At 37.8% G+C, this 20366-nt stretch overlaps 1 protein-coding gene across 3 annotated transcripts in view; it reads right to left on the minus strand.

Annotated features, from left to right (window-relative positions):
• Positions 1-20338, minus strand: part of MAPK14 (mitogen-activated protein kinase 14) — a 28139-nt gene extending 7801 nt beyond the window's left edge. Inside the window, exons 1-8 of one of the 3 annotated variants that reach the window (XR_003252026.1) lie at positions 20020-20338; positions 11295-11424; positions 7740-7798; positions 7254-7365; positions 6696-6725; positions 6180-6227; positions 5596-5710; positions 4461-4532 (exon numbers count right to left, since the gene is read on the minus strand). Coding sequence is in view for 2 of the 3 variants with exons in the window: in XM_026056622.1 (XP_025912407.1) it covers positions 4461-4532; positions 5596-5710; positions 6180-6227; positions 6696-6725; positions 7254-7365; positions 7740-7798; positions 11295-11424; positions 20020-20135 (682 nt within the window). In the remaining variant the exon portion in view is untranslated. The remainder of the gene's footprint in view (positions 1-4460; positions 4533-5595; positions 5711-6179; positions 6228-6695; positions 6726-7253; positions 7366-7739; positions 7799-11294; positions 11425-20019) is intronic. The other 2 variants (XM_026056622.1, XM_026056623.1) reach the window with 2 other exon arrangements.
• Between the last annotated feature and the right edge of the window lie 28 nt (positions 20339-20366).

Consider the following 20366-nt stretch of genomic DNA (forward strand, 5'->3'; position numbering starts at 1 on the left):
CACCTAAACTAAGTTCTCATTGTTCACATCTGAAGTTGCTCAGCCAATTCCCATCTACTTAAACACTGGAAACAAGGCTAAATCCTATGTATCTAGTTGGATTTAGCTTAAATGGCTAACTCATAATTACGGACACTTAAAATGAAATCAGTGTATCTATTGGTGCAGAAGAATTACCAGAGGGTGCTATACAAACCATAATTAGCTCATTTAAATTGGCTTTTCTTCAGTGCTATATAAAACAGCCCTTGTACCTTTCACTTATTCTTGTGCATGAAGCAGTTGTGCAAGTTTAGGACTGCCGGCATGCCTCAGAAGTCACGTGCCATACTTCAGTTTAAATATTTAAATTCTTTTAAAGGCATTTAAATCCATGTGCATCAGGTGTGCCAACAATGTCGTTGCTCAGTTTGCTGTCAGCTCTCTTCTCAAGGGACAGTATGCTACCGGAATACATTTGCGTAATACGCTTCAGTGCCTTCTCGGATAAACAAAAGACAAGACAGAATGCATAATGGACACTGCCATATGCACGCCCATACCCAACCACTGCATCTAGTTTTAGGCCTGCCATCTACAACCTGCTGAATTACAGCATTCATTTAACTACATGGCCTACCRGTGTCCCTGGGAAATGAGCCATAAGCAGTTAGAGACAGGAAACATGTTTAGTGAATACAAAGCAACAGAAAAAAAAAGTGCATGGAGAAGGAAAGCAGAGCATGCAAACCTCAAAAGCCATCACCACCGGTACCCCAAAGACTGACCAGTCTCAGTGATTCTAAAATTCAGAAAGCAGTATTTCAACACCATCAGTAGCAGGCATTGCAAGATTATAAGAGCTTATCCAGGCAAAGCAAAGTTTGAAAGGTGATGTAGCTGACTCCACAAGCAAGAATAAGATGCATCAGAAGAATGTGTAATTTCAAACCAGTTAGTTATGTTGAAATCCCCATCCTACTGAGTAAAAATAATAAAAAATATTCTTCATAGTTTAAACAGAATACAGTCAACTTAAAACATACAGAAAAATAAAATTGACTAAACTCATCAAAACATTGAAGGTTTTATTTGTACATTATATCATTTTAATACAACTTAAATTGTCACACTTAAAGTCAACTTTCCTACTTGTTTGTGTGAATCATTCATATTACGAGAGCTGTAAGAAAATAAGGAATACACATTTTTAACACAAATAAACTGATCTTGGCATAAGACAGGTATGATAATCAATACCAAAAGGAAAGTCTCTAGCTATGTCTAACATTAAAAATCTGAAAGACTTTGATTTTTATTATCTCAACTTCTTGTCTCTGACAAAAAAAATTAATATTAGTGTCTTTCCCACAACCCTCCTCCCCTTCTTTACCTCCTAGCAGAGAATTTAACAATGTTAGAACTCCAACTTTCATCCAAATATTGCTCCCCACACACCCATTACAATAGGAACAATTCAAGTTAGTTCACATTCATTTACAGAATAAGCTAGAAATATTGTAATAATCCTGCATAGCTAACCCCATATGGATCACAGGTTTTTTTCTAAGAGCATCTGCAGTTCTTGCTTTAAGTCACCAATAGCCATGGTCAGAATCTCTACAAATTAGATCCTTCAGACCTTAAAACTAAATTTGGCATTAGTTTATCACGGCATAATGATCACAAACACCAAAGATCATCATCTCCAATTACAGCTTTATTATTTACCAGAGTGAATTAATTGTACAGCTTGCCTGTACTGAACCCCACTACAAGTAATATATGCACCTCTGGGCCATGTAGAGAAATATCTGATGGACTATAAATACCACGCAACTGCTAAATCCTTGGTGAGAGACCAGTATTTAATCAGAGAGCCATCTAGAGAAGAGCATGACTGTCCTGAGCATGCTGAAAAGGCATTATCTATTCATTCATTTTGGAAAAGTTAAGCTATAGAGTTGAGAAGACTGATGTCTCAAGATCAAAAAGTAACAAGAACATCACTTTTTCAGTTGATGGAGGAGAGCAGTTTGTAGCTTCCTGAACATCCAGAGCACATGGCCACATTGCCTCAAATTGCGATGTTAATCCCCTAGAACTGCACTGGATTTGGACATATTAGGTCCTCAGGTACTAGAAGCATGATACATATATTCGAGGTTTAAGCATGCTAATGCTGATTCCAAAGCCAGCAAATGCCTGGTGACACTGCAGGAGGAACACAGCTTGTTGATTAGGCTTCAGCAAATCTGCAGGCACAAAGAAACTACTAAGAGCCCAGAAGTACCCAACAGGATCCAGATCCAGAAAATTCCTAACTCTCTCAAAAGAAGGCATATATAAAGATTTCAAAGAGCTTTCCAAGACAGAGAGAAGCCTGAACCCATCATTATCTTACTTCTACTTGCTGTCTTTAGATGTCAGCAAACACAGAGTGAAAGCTGATAGTTTGTTGCCTTTCTGGATCCTTGGATATGTGCTACATGCACAAACAAGATACATAACCACAAACACCGCTTCCCTCAGAATTCTAACCTCATGATCAAACAGCATATGTACTACTTAAAGTGGGGAACCACACAAGCAAACTGTAAGAACTATGGTACCAAAAGGCTTCCTCACCAAGGGGAGGCGCTGGGCCTCATTCTTAAAACATAATCTAGTACTGATTCAGAAAACAAAAAGCATCTAATGGGATTCAAAAGTGTTACCACGATTTGTGGAGGGGAAAAAAAAAAAGAATATTTGAAGTAAAGACTTGCAAGCATCCTCAGGGAGATATAAATTTAATAAAGCATTTTACTATGACAAAGCAAACAATTTAGATCCCTAAAGCAAAATTTATTTTGCACAGTGGCTATTTTTTGGCTATAATTCACAGTTTAAAAAAAAAAGTTGGAGAAGAAAGTTTTCAGGCTTGGAAGGAAGATAATCATTTTGTTCAATTCATAAAGAACACATTGTGAAGCATTTCTTACATGCTGCAAACCCCATTAGAAACTATTTTATTTACAAGCATCAAGTTTTAAAATCTAAAATGTCACTGTTAACCAGGGTCCAATAGTGTCTACAGCTTAAAAACTTTTGCCAGAACATTGTTGATTTCTCACTTTTTCTTGAAACAAAGAAAAAATGCATCCAAGCCAAATTATCCATGCTAAATCAGCTGATAGAAATAAGGCAACTTTTTACAGCTTCTAATCCACTTTCATGTTAGTTCTGCTTCTCTCCCTGACAAGAGAAAAATATGGCAAAGATGACTAAACAGTAGAGTACAGCTAGTTCAACAAATTCGAAGAGATGACATATGAGCGATTATAAGATGGAGACAGGCAGAAAAAGAGGAAAAAAAGGATAAAGTTAAAGCACATTGAAAGGAGAAATGAAACAAAGTGTCAAAACTGGAGTGAAAGCCTCCCTCCCTCCCCTGACCCCTAAAGAGTTTTGGAACCTAGATGCTTTCCAAAAGTAACATAGTACACAGAAGACTAACACGCTTCCAACACTTGTTTTTCTTTTAAACAAATGCTAACGTATTTCACTTATCTTATTAGTAAATACAAATACGTTAACAAAGTTATTAATAAATAAATAGTGGTTGAAAGAATGCTTTAGAACAAAATTTTGGTAAAAGATGAGCCAATATCATCTTCTCTGGCAAATAAAGCCCAATTTTTAGGCAATGAAAAGTCTTGGCAGAAGTGAATTACCACTATATATTATGTGGCTGAACAAACTAAAACTTTCAGTATAAAAATTTGCATCAAGTCTTCATTCTAATTTCCTGGGGAAAATATGCCCAACTCCTACAAACAATTATTCTCCCTCATTGATTTGCCAGAATGTCCTAGCCAGTCCACTTTGGTGCCACAAAAATAATTCTGAAAAGATTTTATACAAGCTTGAGTTTTCACATCAATACAAGCATACAGCGAAAGGCGGCACACAATCTGTTTACACTCAAGCATGGAAATGGAACCTAAACATTTCTGAACAATTTGAAATGAGACCCTCTGCACTAAAGAATCTGCAAATCTACTGCTTTCACAACATACCACCAGGATACAGAAGAGAGGCCATCCCTTCCCAGAAGGGATGCTTCACATTTGCTAGAAGCCTGAAGCATGAAAGAATTCACAGCAGACAGACAACTTCGTGCAGTTATTTTCTACAAACTCAAAGAGCAATGAATTTAAATAAACTTAAATGAAAGTAATTCCAAGAAACAAACAACATGAGTAATTCTAGTGATGCTAACAGACAACAAAAAGAAAGAGCTCTGCCTCCTTGCACACTGTAACAATTTCATGTGCAGCAAATCAAGAACTCACCTCATCACACTGTGAGAAAAAGCAGCCATTAATAAAAATAAATAAAATAAATAAATAAAAAAGGAACCTGTTTCCTTGAGAAGTATGTCAAAGTTAAGATCTCTAACTTACATTTCAAGAAAATATATTACTTTTAAAGGATACGGTCTGTACCAGGGAACAACGTTCTTCCAGTCAACAGTTCAGCCATAATGCAGCCCACTGACCAAATATCAACTGAACAAAATAAAATAATAAAAAAAATGTAATGCAGAAAAATAAAGTCTCAATAGAATCACCCTACTCAACAAGTACAAACAACTTTATACTTCAATAGTCTTATGACGTTGAAACAATCTGAGACACGTTGCAAGCTAACTGATACTGTTCAGTAACCACTTCATCTAAGACTTGTCCGAATAACATAATAATACTAGATCAGGTAAATTTTCCTTCCTGAGCCTAACATACATTGGACACCAAAGAGGTAGGGAGGAATCTGCAAAATGGAAGAAGAAACAACATGTTCAAGACAGCTCTGAAGAATGAACTTGCATATGGTCTTACATAAGTTCTACCCAAATGACCACTAACTGCTATATTGCAGATGACAGAAAAGTCCATACACACGCAAGAGGAAAAGAGAAAAGGAGAAAAAGTAGTAAGATATGAAATTAGCATAGCACATTATTTTCATTGATTCATTTGAAAATACTCTTATACTAGAATAACTATTCCCAGAATTTTTCTTCTTCTCTCTACCTGATCTGAAAGTATTTTAGGTGAGGGAAGCGGGTTGCTGAGAAGCTACTGGAAACTGGGGGGAAGATATAGCTGGGAAGAGGCGGCTAAGAAGAGATGAAGGGAAGGAACTTGATATGCATTCTCAGCATTTCTTCATCCCATAATCCCAGATGTTTTGCAGTGTATTCCCAGCAGCTTCCTTGAAACACACCTTTTTCTCATCCAGGCACACTCTATTCACCTACTTTAAAAACCACTGCGCTAGGAAAAGTAAGGAATAAGTACTGATGACACTTTGCTGATTGCTATTTCAAAGGATCAAGTTTAAAGAAATCTTGTGAATGCTGTCACAATGATTCATAACTTATGTCTATTGGACTGTGGACAAAATACTTAACTCTATGCCTTCCTTCTTTTAACCGCCCTTACTGAAGTGTAATTACTGTAACTGCCAATTGATGCAATCAAATGCAAAGGAACATGTTCACAGGACAACCTCTTTTGACTTTAGCACAAAGCTTTTCAGTTCCTGAATTTAGTTAGTTAAAGGTATTACCTGTCTGGTTATAATGCATCCAGTTCAGCATGATCTCAGGAGCCCTGTACCACCTGGTAGCCACATACCCAGTCATCTCATCATCTGTGTGTCGGGCCAGGCCAAAATCCAGGATCTATAGAATAGAAAGACATCTGCCAACTACTGCAGTGGAACAATGCAAACTAGTTAGAGCAAATAACTAGGCAATTTTTGGACTGGGTGGAGGAGAGGTGGTGCAACTGCAAAAGCAGATTATGAAACTACATTTCACAACCTGTTAAATGACACTAGCCTAGAAAAGCACAGGACTCAACCATCAGAGTTGCATCTGAATACCTTAACTCTAAAAGAACTAAACCCAAACTAAAGCTGGTTAAGTCTTTACTTTCATGATGATTCATTAAATACACATAAACAAATATAGAAAAAAAATGAATTCTGCATAAACATCCTTACAGCCCTTTACAGCTGGGAAAGACATGATTAATTTGGGGCAAAGTATTTCCACGAGAAATTATTTTGTTCCTTCAATTCCAAGAGACATCCACAAGGCATTCACTCAAACCATAGTCAAACCAGTCACATGCTGTCATTTAAATTACCTTCAGCTCACAGTCTTCATTTACAGCTAGGTTACTAGGTTTTAAATCCTAAAAATTAAACAACATCAGCATTAACAGCAGAATATATGTCACTGCACGAGCCTAAGTAGATAAGAATGTAAATTCAGATAGAAAATAGATTCTAATTGGCTGTCAATATCAACTATCCATACTTGGGGAAATAATTTTGTCCCAGAGCCAGCTATCTCTTCTGCAGTCCTCAGAGGTGTCAGATATAAGTAAAAACACATTAATGGCTTATCATAACATTCCTACTGTAGGTACATATTATACAAATAAAGAACCTATTTAGAAAGATACAAGCCAAACAGAAGCAGGAACAGAAACTAAGGATCCTGACAGTCACTTCCTATCTCTAACCATTTGACTGTTTAGCTGCGATAATTTTCAGAAAATTTCTTCTCAGTTCTATAGTTGCTACATTGTAAGGTTCAGTGCTACATTCTTTAAACACACTGGTTCAGTACAGGAAGTAATCTTAGGATAAATACTCACTCTGTGTATTATGTCAGCTGAATGGATGTACTGTAAGGCAAGATGACAGATTTTACAGAACAGCACAAGTAGCCTTCTTCTCATTTCCTCACTAGACAATACTGCCCTACCCCATCCCACACAATTCAAATAATATAGTTTGTTTGCAGAGGGAATCAAGTATAGCAGACGTCTGTGGGTTTCAAGTATGTAGGTGTTTCAGTCTCTCCTTACGAACACCCTGCCACCAAAAGTGGAATGACAGAAGTAGAAGAGACTGAAGAAATGGAAGATACACAATCAGAATAGATTAAAGGACAGCATAATTCATAATTTTCCAGACTCTGCCCCCAGGAACATATAGGACTATCTTCTTAACTTTTATATAGCTTCATTAATACAGAGCTCCAATGAGGTATGAAGAGAAAGAGCAATAAGAAAAGATTATCCTATGATACATTAGGAAAATTAATAGAAGCTCCATTATGTACTCATATGAAACTCTGAGGATATGATATTCATCAAGAATTTCAACCTGCCATTGAGCTATCAACATTCAGGTAGGACAGACGCAAGTACCTTCAGTCCCCGAAGAATCTGATATATGAGGAACTGCACATGGTCGTCTGTGAGTTTCTGGCATTTCACAATGTTGTTCAGATCTGCTCCCATAAGGTGCGTCACCAAGTACCTGTGAACAAAAGAAAACACATAGGCTATGAAGCAATCTCTTCAACAGGATTAGGATGAATACTCCTTATGACCCTCCAGTGGCAGGGCTGGCTGTCCCAAAGCACAGAATTGAATGAAATACAGTTCGTGACACATTAAATAACATGGCAGATTAGTACTCTGATTCCTACAGCAATGGTGAACAAAACGCAAATGAACAAGTTTGAAGAGTCCAATAGTTTAGGATCTCCTGCTATCTTTTGTGTTAGATTTCAGAATTGTTTGAGACTAACAGCAGATAAAATGAAGGCGGCAAATATTCCTATAATAGTTTGGGAGATATAAGGAAGATACAAAAGATGCTTTGTTCCAGTCTTCAGAAAAGTTACCTACACATCATTGAATTCTTCTAGTGACTTGGCAGGTGTGAACACATCCAACAAACCAATCACCTAGAAAGGAAAAGGTAAAGTGAGAAAGTTCATACATTCATAGTATAGTATGGTACAGTTAATAGGATCCTTAATGGAATAGAAACTATTCATTCCAATAGATGTCTCATTTTCAGCTACGTGAATCATTTGGGCGAAGAAAATTTAGTATTCAAACAACATCAGGAACAAAGGTTCAGCTTTTGTGTAAAAAATATTATGGTTACAATATACAGCTGTCTTCTCACACATCTAAAGCATCAAAAAGGAGGCATCACAAATCGACGCAACAAAAGGCAGGTGTAAACACTGGTTTACAATGTCTTATTTCAAAAGCTAACTAAAATTTGTCCAGAAAATAAAGTTTGTCCAGACTAACCATACACTGAATGCAGTTTGCTTCCTGCTTAGCTCTCAGTTACACCGTTGATTAGATGGTAAACTCAGAATAGGGAGACGACGTCATTTTTTTCGTTTGTACTGAATAATGCCCAGAAAAATTCAAGGATACAAGCAATGAACAATAATGACTACACTAAAAAGCAAGTCAGAAAAACAGTGCAATGCACTGAGGACCCAATTTGCAGGAACGGCTGACAGCTTCACACTGTCACTTGTATTTTCTGCCCTAAGAGCATCTACTCCACCTTTCATTTTACAGTGAAACTGTTTTAACCAAAAGGAGTAAAAAGGTATGAATGTGTCACTTTGGAAAAGAATAACTATATGTTATTTTCCCATAAGTATCTTCTAAGTCATTTACAGCATTAAAAAAATACATTTGGTGGATTAAGATCATTTTAATTCACTGGGATGTGGCTTTTAATTCCTATTTTCCTTCCCTTAATAGCAAATAATATTTTAAATTAGGAATATATGAGATAAAGGGAAAGGTTCTCTTCATCCACCTTCAAAGAACCCCTCTTCCCATTTTAAGTCAGCATCTCACTTCACTCGGATACACATCGCTTTGCTACCAAGCACATTTCTGCAGCTTCAGTAATGGTTCAAGTGTGAATAAGAAACTAACAGTTGGATTCCTGTGTTTTCCATTGGCACCATCCTTCCCCCCCCCATCCTTTATACTTGTCAAGGACGTCAAAATTGTTAACTTTAGGTAGATAACTGAGGACAAAAATTTTGAGGAGCCTAGACTATGTTTCTGGAAAAAAGAGCAAGTGGAGTAGGAAATAAAAGCCTCTATCTAATCTGATCTACATTGTATATTACAGATTAAATGTTTATAGAGGAAACTGAAGAGAGAAACCACTTTCCTGCCTCTCTGCATACATATCACAGTAACTCCATTTTTAGACAGACATTTCTTCAGATTTGCATCCATCCAGTACAGTAAATTCTTGTGCTTATGGTTTCTCCCTCCAGTGGACTCTTTCATATCAGAATTTATTTACAGAAAAATTCAACGTTATCTTACTCAGTTTATCCTGAAAAGAAAAAAAGTTGACTTTGCTATCCAGACATCAGCTTTTTCATTTATCACTTTTATCTTGCTATGCTATTACAACTTTCATCAAAGAAGTTTCACAGACACTTAAATATGGTTATTCTGCAGTGCACCACTGACTCAATTCTAAGGAACTGTGGTCATCACTAGATTCAGAACCTAACTGCTACCCTTTTGCTTTCTCCTCTCAGCATTCTAGGTTGTCACAAAGCTTATTAACTTCACATGGCACCAAATCCAAGTTTCCTTTCACATCTGCTCAGTGTTGCGCTTACAAGCACAACAAGCCCTCCTGGAACTTGAAAATACAATGCAGACACACTCGAGTGCTCTGTAGGTCCATTTATTTGCTCCAGATGAACATGACTGGCCTAGATACAGGATATAGAAAACTATCCTATACTGGAGCTCCTTAAAATGCCATACCTACCAGATTTGCTAAAGCGTCCTGTGCCATGTAAAACCAAGTCTTTTGCTTCTAAACCCAGATCTGACTGGTCAATACGCTAGCATTAAAAATGCTGCCTGAACTGGCTCTAAACATCTCTGTGTCTGCAGCATTTTTAAACTGCAACCTAGATAAACTTCCTGCAGACAGGTGACAATATGATGAACTGATAATAAATACTTCTATACACAAGCAACCTAAACAACATCCTTTTATTCCTTATTCTCAAAGCTATGTAGGCTCATTGCAATACTAAAGCAAAAATATTAATGAATGCCAGACAAACTGTTGTAGCACCAGTTACATTCTAATTTCCACTGCTTAACCCTAACAGCTTAGGTGAAAAAGACTAAAAAAAAAAAGGAGAGTGTTAAACACACATTGAAAGCTTTCCTCTACAACTGTTTAAAGAACACCCCAGCTATCAGAGAGGCCCAGAAAAAAAAAATCAAAAAATCAAGGGAATGGATATTGCACAGGATCAAACACTACCTCTACTGTTAAGACAATGGCATCAAATACAGTCTTTCCGCATCCAGGCCCTGAGAAAGTGTTGAGAAGCGTTTTACCCGGTACAAATATGCATCAAAAGTCCCAATTATATTAGCCACACTAAAAATGCCAAGATGATTTAAGGGATACCAATTGCTGACTGAGGTGGTTAGAAGCCACAACACACAACTGCCTCTTCCGCAAACGCAGGAATTCTGAACAGACCATCCAAGAACCTTATAATGAAGTTAGGCTTGGTTTTTGCACTAGATAAAGATACTAGGCTTGCTCAGCCCATTTCCAAAACAGTATTTCCTTTCTGCTAAGTTGTAGTTCACTTGGAGAAAAGTCAAGACCCTTCCTCTTGACACTGTCAGCTCTACAGAGGGCAAGTTATGCGACTTTTTGCTCTGCTGAAACTGCATGCTCTATAAATATGCTGATATCTTAATGCCACAAACATGAAGAAGTTTTCAACTCTTTTCTAGACCAAACGCAGGTTATACTGAAAAATGATTAGAGACAACATAGTACAGCTCAACATAACATTTGTCAGATTGTCCTATTTTATTTCCTTTTGATGATTTAAATGGATGGCTTGTAAGAAAGGACATCTGAACTTTTTTCCATTTTTTTACCTGTTTTATCCACAGGAATCTAGAGAATACCACACGCCCTTCCAACATAAGGCAAGCCAAAAAAACCAAAAACGAAAACCCCTCCAGAATACACTACTAAAGTCAACTTTGAGTTGTTTTTTCTTTTTTTTTTTTTAATAAATTCTTAACATCACAAAAACTACAGCTTGCTACAGCAAGAGAACAGGAGAATGGAAGCACGTCACCTGTGTCCTAAATCCTTAAAACAGCAAGAATTTGCTAGACAGCAATTCCCAGGTGATTCTAGGCAATATTTGACTTTTTAACACAAAATTGGTTATGTTCTACTTTTTATCTCCATGTTTTACTTCAACCATAATCCCTTATACTATTACAAGCTTCATATTTAGTATTAGAAAAACCTGTACAAGATTCTTAAATGCAATCATGCTGGATATTCAGGCTGATGCTCACTGGATGGTCCAACTTTTCACAGCATCTCCTTCAACTTACATTTTCATGTTTCATATGCTTAAGTAGCCGTAGTTCTCGGTAGGTCCTTTTGGCATGGATGATAGACTGAAATGGTCGGGACAGCTTCTTCACAGCCACACGCAACCCAGTTTTTGTGTCAAAGGCAGAACTACAATTAAAAATTAATCAAATTACCAAAATGAGCTATTTACAAACACCTCCAAACTCACAGTTTTAGCAAGTATCTGGAGAGTGAGCCACAATCAACTATTTCCCATTTCTCCAATGAAAACCTTTTATAAGCACCCCCCACAACCCCCAACCTTGCTCCCCCCAAATACCCACACATTTACACAACTATTGGTTTATACAGAAAACGTTTAGAAGATGAGAAGTCTTGTTCATGCAGTAAAGGAGAATAAGTAGGTCTAAAAAGAAATTTTACAGAAATGTGTTTTTTCTGTCTAAAAGATAGTTATGCTCTTAAACACAAATACAGCAAAAAAACTACGGAGAGAGGAAAAAGTACTTGTAAATATTATCTGTATTCCTAAATATATTTTCATACACCACATGTCATCACAAAACAATTTGCTATGCTCAAGATACTATCTTTTATGGTTTAAGTCCATACAAAAATCCAAAACCTACTCCTAATATAATCAGCTATGATGGTTATTAATCTCAACTGAAGCAGAAATCAAACCTCTCATTTAAATCACATTTAATGCTAAATCTCCTGTTATACAAAAAAAAATGCACGTGAACAATGTATAGTTGCACGATACCAACATTTGTTACTTTAGAAGAAACTGTACATCAAAATGATTCTTCTTAGAACCCATGAAGACTAGCTCAATTCTATTCAAGAACTTTTTTAAATATTATATGTATTTCATTCTCACACTGTAAAATCATCTTTTGAAACAAATAGGTCTTTATGCAATTTATTTATTTATAATAATCAGGAGCAGAATCCTGACACTCTTGAAACAACAGCAAGTCTGACACACGAAGAACATTGCTATGTTAAACTTCTTATACACTGTACATACAGTCTTCCAGAGCTTAGGACTTATATTTGAGGAACTAAAGTAGGTATTTAGCTGTGAAGTAAATTACTTCTCTTTCTTGTCTCCTTTGATGTTCTTATCTAAAACTAGCTCTGGTTTGTCAAAAAGGAAGGAGGAGAAGCAGAGAATGTGAAATCAAGGTTACACTCGATGCATGATAACAAACAAGGGGAAAGTATGAAAGGAGAAAKTCAGAGACAACATTTGTTCGTTTTCCTGCTGCATTTTGATTCAGGTCAGACTCCTGATTCCATTTAAAAGTGAGTATGCACTAATTCTTGATAAACATTAAGTGAAAGGGAAAGCCTTACATTTATGAACATAAAGTGCGAGGCAGCTCCAGTAATAGGAAGTCCAACACCAAACACAGAGGGGGAAAAAAAGGTAGTCACAGAACAAACCCAAATTTGTGTATACAAATAATTTTACAGTTGCCGTTTATTTTTAAAGCAACTAATTGGACTTCACTTGCAACAGGCACCTTACCCAAAAGTTGTATAATTTCCAAGGAACTTGCTTTATGAGGTTTATGAGAAATAGAGAACTAGACAGCAAAATACAAACTTATTCCTACAAGCAGTAATCCTTCTCCTAGGTTCTGCAAGAGAATGGAAAAACCCGCTGTGCAGCTATGATGGAAGAGGAGCATCTCTTTCTGTATAAGGGACATCAGTGTACACATGGCTGAAAGAGCTCTCTGGAAGAGAGATGAAAATACAGCTAGAAACAAGATCACAGGAGCACCAAACTGCCATAGTTGAATAAGTGAAACCACATCATACTGCCTCAAAGAATGTGTGAAATCTACTATTTTCTTCCTTATGTGAGTTACCTTCTAGACCTCACTCATCCTGGACAAACAAAATAAGCCAGTAAGCATTCATATTTTAGTCTCGATTTCAAATTATCTCATCAAGTTTTCACACACTACTAAAACATATCTCCATTGAAGCTACAAACACTGCAGGAAACACAGAATACCGATTTTTTTAAACTTCATGAACACTGTTTTGCAATATACAAACACACTTAATTCAGGGTCTAATTGAATGACAATATTTTAACAATACTCAAGGTGTTTTCTAGGACTTGGTGCAAAAATAAGATTAGTCATCATGATTCAACCCAGACTGTTGTGAATTAGTCATGATTCTTTATCAGCTTTCAACCATTTCAGCTGCAAAAGGCAGCATATACTAGTATCTCTTTCATCTTGAAAAGAAGGGGATCCCCTGCATATTAACCACCTTCACAGCTGCCATCTCTATAGTCAGATTTCCCTCTCCATTTCCACAAGATTCTCTTTAGAGATTTCAAAAATACAGGACATAATGCAAGCTATTTGGGAACCCACTGGAAATCAATTTCACCTCATTTTATTGACACTTTTAGGTCACATCAAGTCATCAATCTGTAGTAGAAAAATTACAACCAGAAGAACTGAGAAACTAATCCCTAGAAATCAGTAAAATCTACCTCATAGCTAAAAAGCATATTTCAAGGAAATTTGTCACCTTTAACTGACAAGTAGCCTTCTTAAATGATCCACAACTTTCTCAATTCTTCATGCTTCACTGGCTAATAACAACGAACACAGAATTCTCCCTTTTCACCACTAAAGCAAAACAAAACAAAAACAAGCAAATGCCCAGGAGTAACACTCATCGAAACTTTATTAGGCATGAAGATAATAATTTCAAAAACTAATATTAGGTCACCCCATTTGTCTCTTAGAAGCATTTTTCCTTTGGAGTACCACAGGCATATATTTGTCTTCACAAAGTTTGAACTTGGATAAACCAAATACATAGAGCACATCCAGAAGAGTCTACAATGAAGATCTACTACAAATACCCATTATTTAGAACTTATAAATTCTCCACATGGTTAACAAGTTTCCTGTTTTGTGCATACCTTAATCTGGGTCAAGCCTTTATCACCATCACTACTGGAGATCCTTGCTCTGTATTTCTACAACTTCTCTTTTGATGCATATCTCCAAGTGGAAAACACGATCCTCAAAACTTATTTCCACATTGCTGATTCAATGTTTAACTTCAAGGAGAAGAGCAGTAAGCCAGATAGCTCAAAAAAAGAATATATTTTGATTCACCATGACAGGACAATACTTATCATTGAAGGTTTGTATAGTGTCTAGCAAGTAAGGGCCCCACAGTGAGCTATAGATTTTAGGCAGTATCATAACCCAAATAATATTCTAATAATTCAATTTATTTTTTTCTTATTCCAGAAAATTTTAAATATCTGCAAGAGCTAGAAGGTATTTTATCCTTACTTTTACTTACTTTTGTAAAATTCACATTTTTTCTCATATGTTGAAACAAGTATGGTTGCTTTACTTCACAGATGTAAATCACAAAGCAGTTTTCTTCCTTTTCTTCACACAAGAATTATTTATGGCACCAGAGCATAAATCGAGGTTGTCAGCAGAAATCCAGGGAAAGATGGTCTGCTAAGAATTCCCCCACGTAAGAGAAACACAACTGTGCTCACTGAATACAACTTGCCAAGAGCTGGAAGATAGAAGCTTTGTAGCATAAAGAATGAAGGCAGCAATCAGTTCATTCCAAATATATGAACCAGCTGTATCTTTACACAAGACTGGTGACACCTTACTTTTGTAGACTGTGCTACCTACTCACAAAAACAGAAGGGTAGGGACTGCAGAAAGATACTCCTATTTAACCAACGTAATGACACTGTATACAAGCACAGGAAAGAAAATCTCATATTATTGCATGTTTGCAAACTAGAGCCACTCTTGAAGTCAGAAGAATTTTAAGCTGGGTCATATTTGCCTAACAACTATTTCCCTACAGATGAAGGCATGCTGAGTAATTTTTTGCCAATACAGATAACAGTCTAATGGTTTTTACAAGTACAGAATACAAGAGCTACACAACAGCTGTCATGTGGGAAAATATTTTAAAAAACACTGAGATGGCTTTCATCACAGACTTAAAACAGCTGTGTTACACTGATCATATTTAAGCTGAAAAAGCCCAACTGGGGAAAAATTGTATGACCCACAGTTATAAATCCCATTTGAAACAAGACCAACACAAGTTCAGAATTTATCAGAGCTTCCATGTTTTATGACTTATTATATATTATTGCACTACGGCACACAAACTGCCTCCACCTCACTCAAAGTGAGCTACAACTACAATTCTGAGCTAACTTGAATAGAACCTTGAACATAAGAACAAGAATAAAACAATTATTCTAGAGAACCTATCAACTGATTCTACTTGAACCTTCTCAGAAGCAATATTTTAAGTTTTCTGAGAAACCAAAGTACACACAAAATTACTTAAAAGTACAATTTATTTAAGATGGATAATCAGAATGTTAATTTTTATGCAAAGGCTATTTAGCTCAAACAGTATTCCACTCATTGCTAGTGCCTATGCAAATACACAAGCTAACTGCAACTCTCTTTAGTGGCACCCTTGAAGATAATTTATGCATCCCTAGTTAAAGGCAGAAAAAACAGTTTATCATTACAACCAGTCACTTTCAAGTTCAGTCTATACATGCATTTCAATCAATTACCCACCCAGCACACTATAAAAAAGTTGTAAATCTTACTCTCTGCTGTTATGTTGGCTTCTACTTCTAAATAAGCTGGAAAAAAAAAAAGTCTTCCAGTAAGAAAGATATGTGATAGGTGCTTTAATATACAACATTCCCATCAAGTTAAAGCTACTTGCCTTCACTTGCAGAGCTGTGCTTACTCCTTTTCCATGTAAAACCCTCTCCTAGTCCATCTCCCTACTCACATGTGTTCTGCTTATACTACCTGTATGTCTACTTCATCCCACTCATAGCTTTATAGTTTCTTTTCATACCACTCTTCCTGTATCTACTACACCTTGCTGGAGAGGCAAATATCTGTCCCTCCAAACGCATATACGCTTCAGCAGCACTCACTTCGATAAGGGATTCATAAGTCTAAAGATGCATACTGGTCCAAAAGATCTGCAGAGGAGCTGTTATCTCAAAGGCGATATTTAGGGTTGTCCTTCATTCCTCCAGAGTCTAATGTTTTAAAATTCTTATATTCGCAGTATTTTTCCTTTAGCTTAAAAAGAGAGAAATTATCTCAGTATCTTCAAAATACCCAGGAAAGTCAGAGTCAGTGTTGGTACTCTGGTGTTTGACTGACAACTGGGGGGGCGGGGGGGGATCACATTATTGTATTATAATAGACTTTTTAAAATCAAACTTTTTTAAGGGCTATATAACATAACAGTCTACCAACAAGAAAGGCTAAAAGAGTCTTATGCAAAACTCTGGGGAGAAGTAGGTCTTGGCTGTTTAATTCCTTTCCAATTTAAATAAAGCCAGACAGAGACCCTGCAAGGCAACTTACAAAACAGTTACAGTACATAGGTATCAATACAACACACAAAGAACTGTTGCAGAAATATATCAATCAAATAAATACTTTAGAGTATATCGAGTTTGCCTTCATAACATTTTAGAAACTGATTGCACAGAGCATCAAAACACCCAACTGTTCATTTAGCTTAGAACTGGCTGAATTAATGCCTTTTGCACTGACTTCCCCCAGCACATAAAAGAAATGAAGAGATCCTCTGGCTAAACTGTGAGTCACCCATCAATCCCAACTCCATTCAGCAACTTCCCACTGCAATATGCTGCATTATCTAAACCCCTATCTTTCTTACATGAAGTACTACAAGACTGGTGCTTCAGGAACCCACATTTGTTTTTACTGCAGACCTTGTTACAGATTTTGACAAAATCTTTTTGGTGCAAAAGACTGTGTTATATGAATATGCAAAATTGTTGCAAGAACAAATGTAATAATATTTCATACAACAGATGTCACAATAATTATTACATGACTTAGCAGTAAACAATCTGAGCGTACATATCAACGTTTCTCAAAGTTTTGGAACTAAGTCCCTACTTGCATCTCCACATACTTCTCAGGATCTGTTTTTAAAAACTGAAAGTATCTCAGTTATCTCTTTAAACATCCTTCTTCCAATACTGCAAATAATACTTCAGAAAACATCGGAATATTTGCCCTAACTTTAAGCACGTGACTTGGGTGCCTTAAGCTGCCTGAAGAAAATGCCTCTCTGTCTCCATCCACTGACTTCAAAATAAAGTTAGGTTCTTATCTACAGGTGTTCTAAGCCATACTCAAACTACACGTTTAAAGTAGCTTACAGCAGACAGCTCCATAGTCTAAATGATTCATTTGCTGGCTCAATTATTTTTTATTATTTTTTCCCCACTCTCTAAAAATTCCTCATTTTTAACTCTTTCACCTTGGTAGGTAAATAAACAACAGAACATCCTATTATATTCTAATACAATAATGTGGTAGATATACCGGGAAGTATGTTTAACCAYCCAGTTTAAGGGTGGTGAAAACCCTGCAATTTACTATCCCAACATAGATGTACTCTCAACAAAAAGTCTCGAATGAAACTAGGTAACTTCTTCCTGGAAAAGAAGGGAGAAGAGGAAGAAAAAGAAAAATCTCTAAAGGGACAGAGAATGGAACAAGTCATCTTAGGAATATCATAAATACCATGCCTCACCATTTGCAGCTTAACAATATTAAAGATCAAAGAAAATTATACAYGCAATTTTTATTTTAATCCTGACATGCTTTCCATACTACTAGTCCTTCTGAACTGCATCTTTTCTGAAACATATATTTTTAGTAGAAAAACATCAACATGGACAGTACTAAGACTCATGTGCCACATGTCTGAAATTGCTTCCAATGAAAAATTGTTTCATCTGGTCTGAATGCAGTTGCACAATCTTTGAAAGTTTTGACACAGCAAAACAGGAAATTCATGATGCAAACTCTTCAGTTATTGGTTGTGAAAACAAACATTGGAAGTATTACAAGCACAATGGAGATTGTGGGGAGGGGGAAAAGAGAAGAGGAAGGGGTTAGATTGTGTAGGGTAAACCTTAAAAATACAATGGACAAGGCATTCAGCAAATTAACTTCCTATTATACTTGGCAAGTTATGAAACTAAGCGGTTAAGGGGTATTTATCAACTAGGGCAATCAGGCCCTCCTTCACCAGAACTAAATCTTTCTACTATAAAAAACTCAGTGAATACATTCAGTTAATCTTGCTAATAGAATGGTTTAACCTTTGTCTTTTATGAAATGTAAGCGTTTATATACTTGGGGAACTGTAATTTTAAGAATACGTATTATTTAAGCAGAACTTACTGACAATTTTAAAAGCCATTGTTATCTTAAACTTACTATGTTAAAAACAGCAGAGAACTCTATTTCTTTAAAATTGCAGCATGTGCAAAACAACTCTTTATTAGTACAGTTTCAGTATGCATTCCTCTTTATGATATCCATAATATGACACATATATTCATGATATAAAGTTGCACATTATGTTAATGAAAAAACATGCATGTCTGCTCAAATACAGCAGCAAAGCAGATGTGTAACCATTATGCACTCGTATTAAAAAAATTCTGATCATAGTTTGACAGAGCCAAAGAACAGAGAATAAAAACTAGAATATTAAAGACATTTCTTAGTAAAAGGACACAGTAATCTATGGATACTTTTATACGACTCCATTATATGGCTGCTAAAGTCTAGGTGTCAAACTGATTCAAATTTATTCAAGTGATGTATGCAGCCCAGTTAATTTATGTTTAATGAGCCAACATCTTTTAGCAGAGAAGCTACAAACGAAGGGAGCATTGTTGTATTTAGCATGTGTAACCTGTCACACATTTTGTTCGTATTAGGCAAGCATTAAAAACTGAACTCTTTTCACTTCCAAGATCTCCACATTTCTGCAGGCCTGATACCAGGACTGTGCTCTTCCAAGGCAGTGCATATTGCAGTAATTCTGTCATTCTACAGCAAGAGAACAAGTTTTCCTGTGTTGATCTACCAAGAAGATAATATTGATACTCATAAACCTACTGTTACAAGTCAGGGATGCAAAAAACGTCATCATAGCCCTCCCGCCGTCATCTCTGCCTATCGACAGATCCCAGTTAAAAATGCAATTGCCTCAAACATAACCTATCCTTCGAGTCCAGCAAAAAAAATGGAACAAGAGCTGCCAGGCCCTCAGCTCTGCAAAGCCAGCTACCAGGGACTTGCCAGCCTCCATCCCTCTCCACCCCCCACCTAGTAACTGGAAGAAGGCACGGTGAAATATGTCTATATGAGATCATGCTGGGGAAGGGGGGGGGGGTGCTGGGACACGATTATCTTCCCCTGCAAAAATGTTTTAGTGCCACCTGCCATGTGGTGCAATCCGACGCATTCCAAAGACAAGACAGTGGCTCCCCAGCAGTATCGCTGCGAAACCAAGCAGAAGAGTGTTTCGTGGAGGAGGCTGATCCGAGTCGGGGGGGGGGGGGAAAGAACCCCCAAGGAGACAAGCAACCCCCCTCCGCTCAGCTTGCTCTCCACGACGAGCGCCCTGCACGCACGCACCACRCCGCGGGTGCCCGCGAGCCGGGGCAGGTCTGCAGGCGGGCAGCCGGCGCGGCGGAGCCCCGCGGGTGCCCGGCACCCTCTTCACCCTCACGCAGCGGTGCAGGGCGACGGAGCAGCGGCCGAGGCACCAGCCCGACGCGTCCCCTTCTGCACACACGCTCCGTCCCCTCCCCGGACTCACCAGACGGAGCCGTAGGCCCCGGAGCCGACCGGGGAGAGGTTCTGGTAGCGCTCGGGCACCTCCCATACCGTCTTGTTCAGCTCCTGTCGGTAAAACTTGGGCCGCTCCTGAGACATCTCGGCTCCGGAGCCCGCCCCGCCCGGCTCGGCGGGAGGGGGAGGCTCTGCCCGCGGTTGCAGCAGCACCACTACCACCGCCGCCACCTCCAGCAGCAGCAGCGGCGGCGGCTTCTTCCTTCCTCCTTCCCCCTCCCCGCCTCGCTTCTCCGGCAGGCGGAGGCAGCCGTGCAGCAGCAGTGCCCTCCCCTCCGCCGCCGCCGCCGTCCCCTCACGCCGCCGACCGTTGGC

This window comes from Apteryx rowi, unplaced genomic scaffold, assembly GCF_003343035.1.
Source record: "Apteryx rowi isolate R43461 unplaced genomic scaffold, aptRow1 scaffold_132, whole genome shotgun sequence".
NCBI lineage: Eukaryota > Metazoa > Chordata > Aves > Apterygiformes > Apterygidae > Apteryx > Apteryx rowi.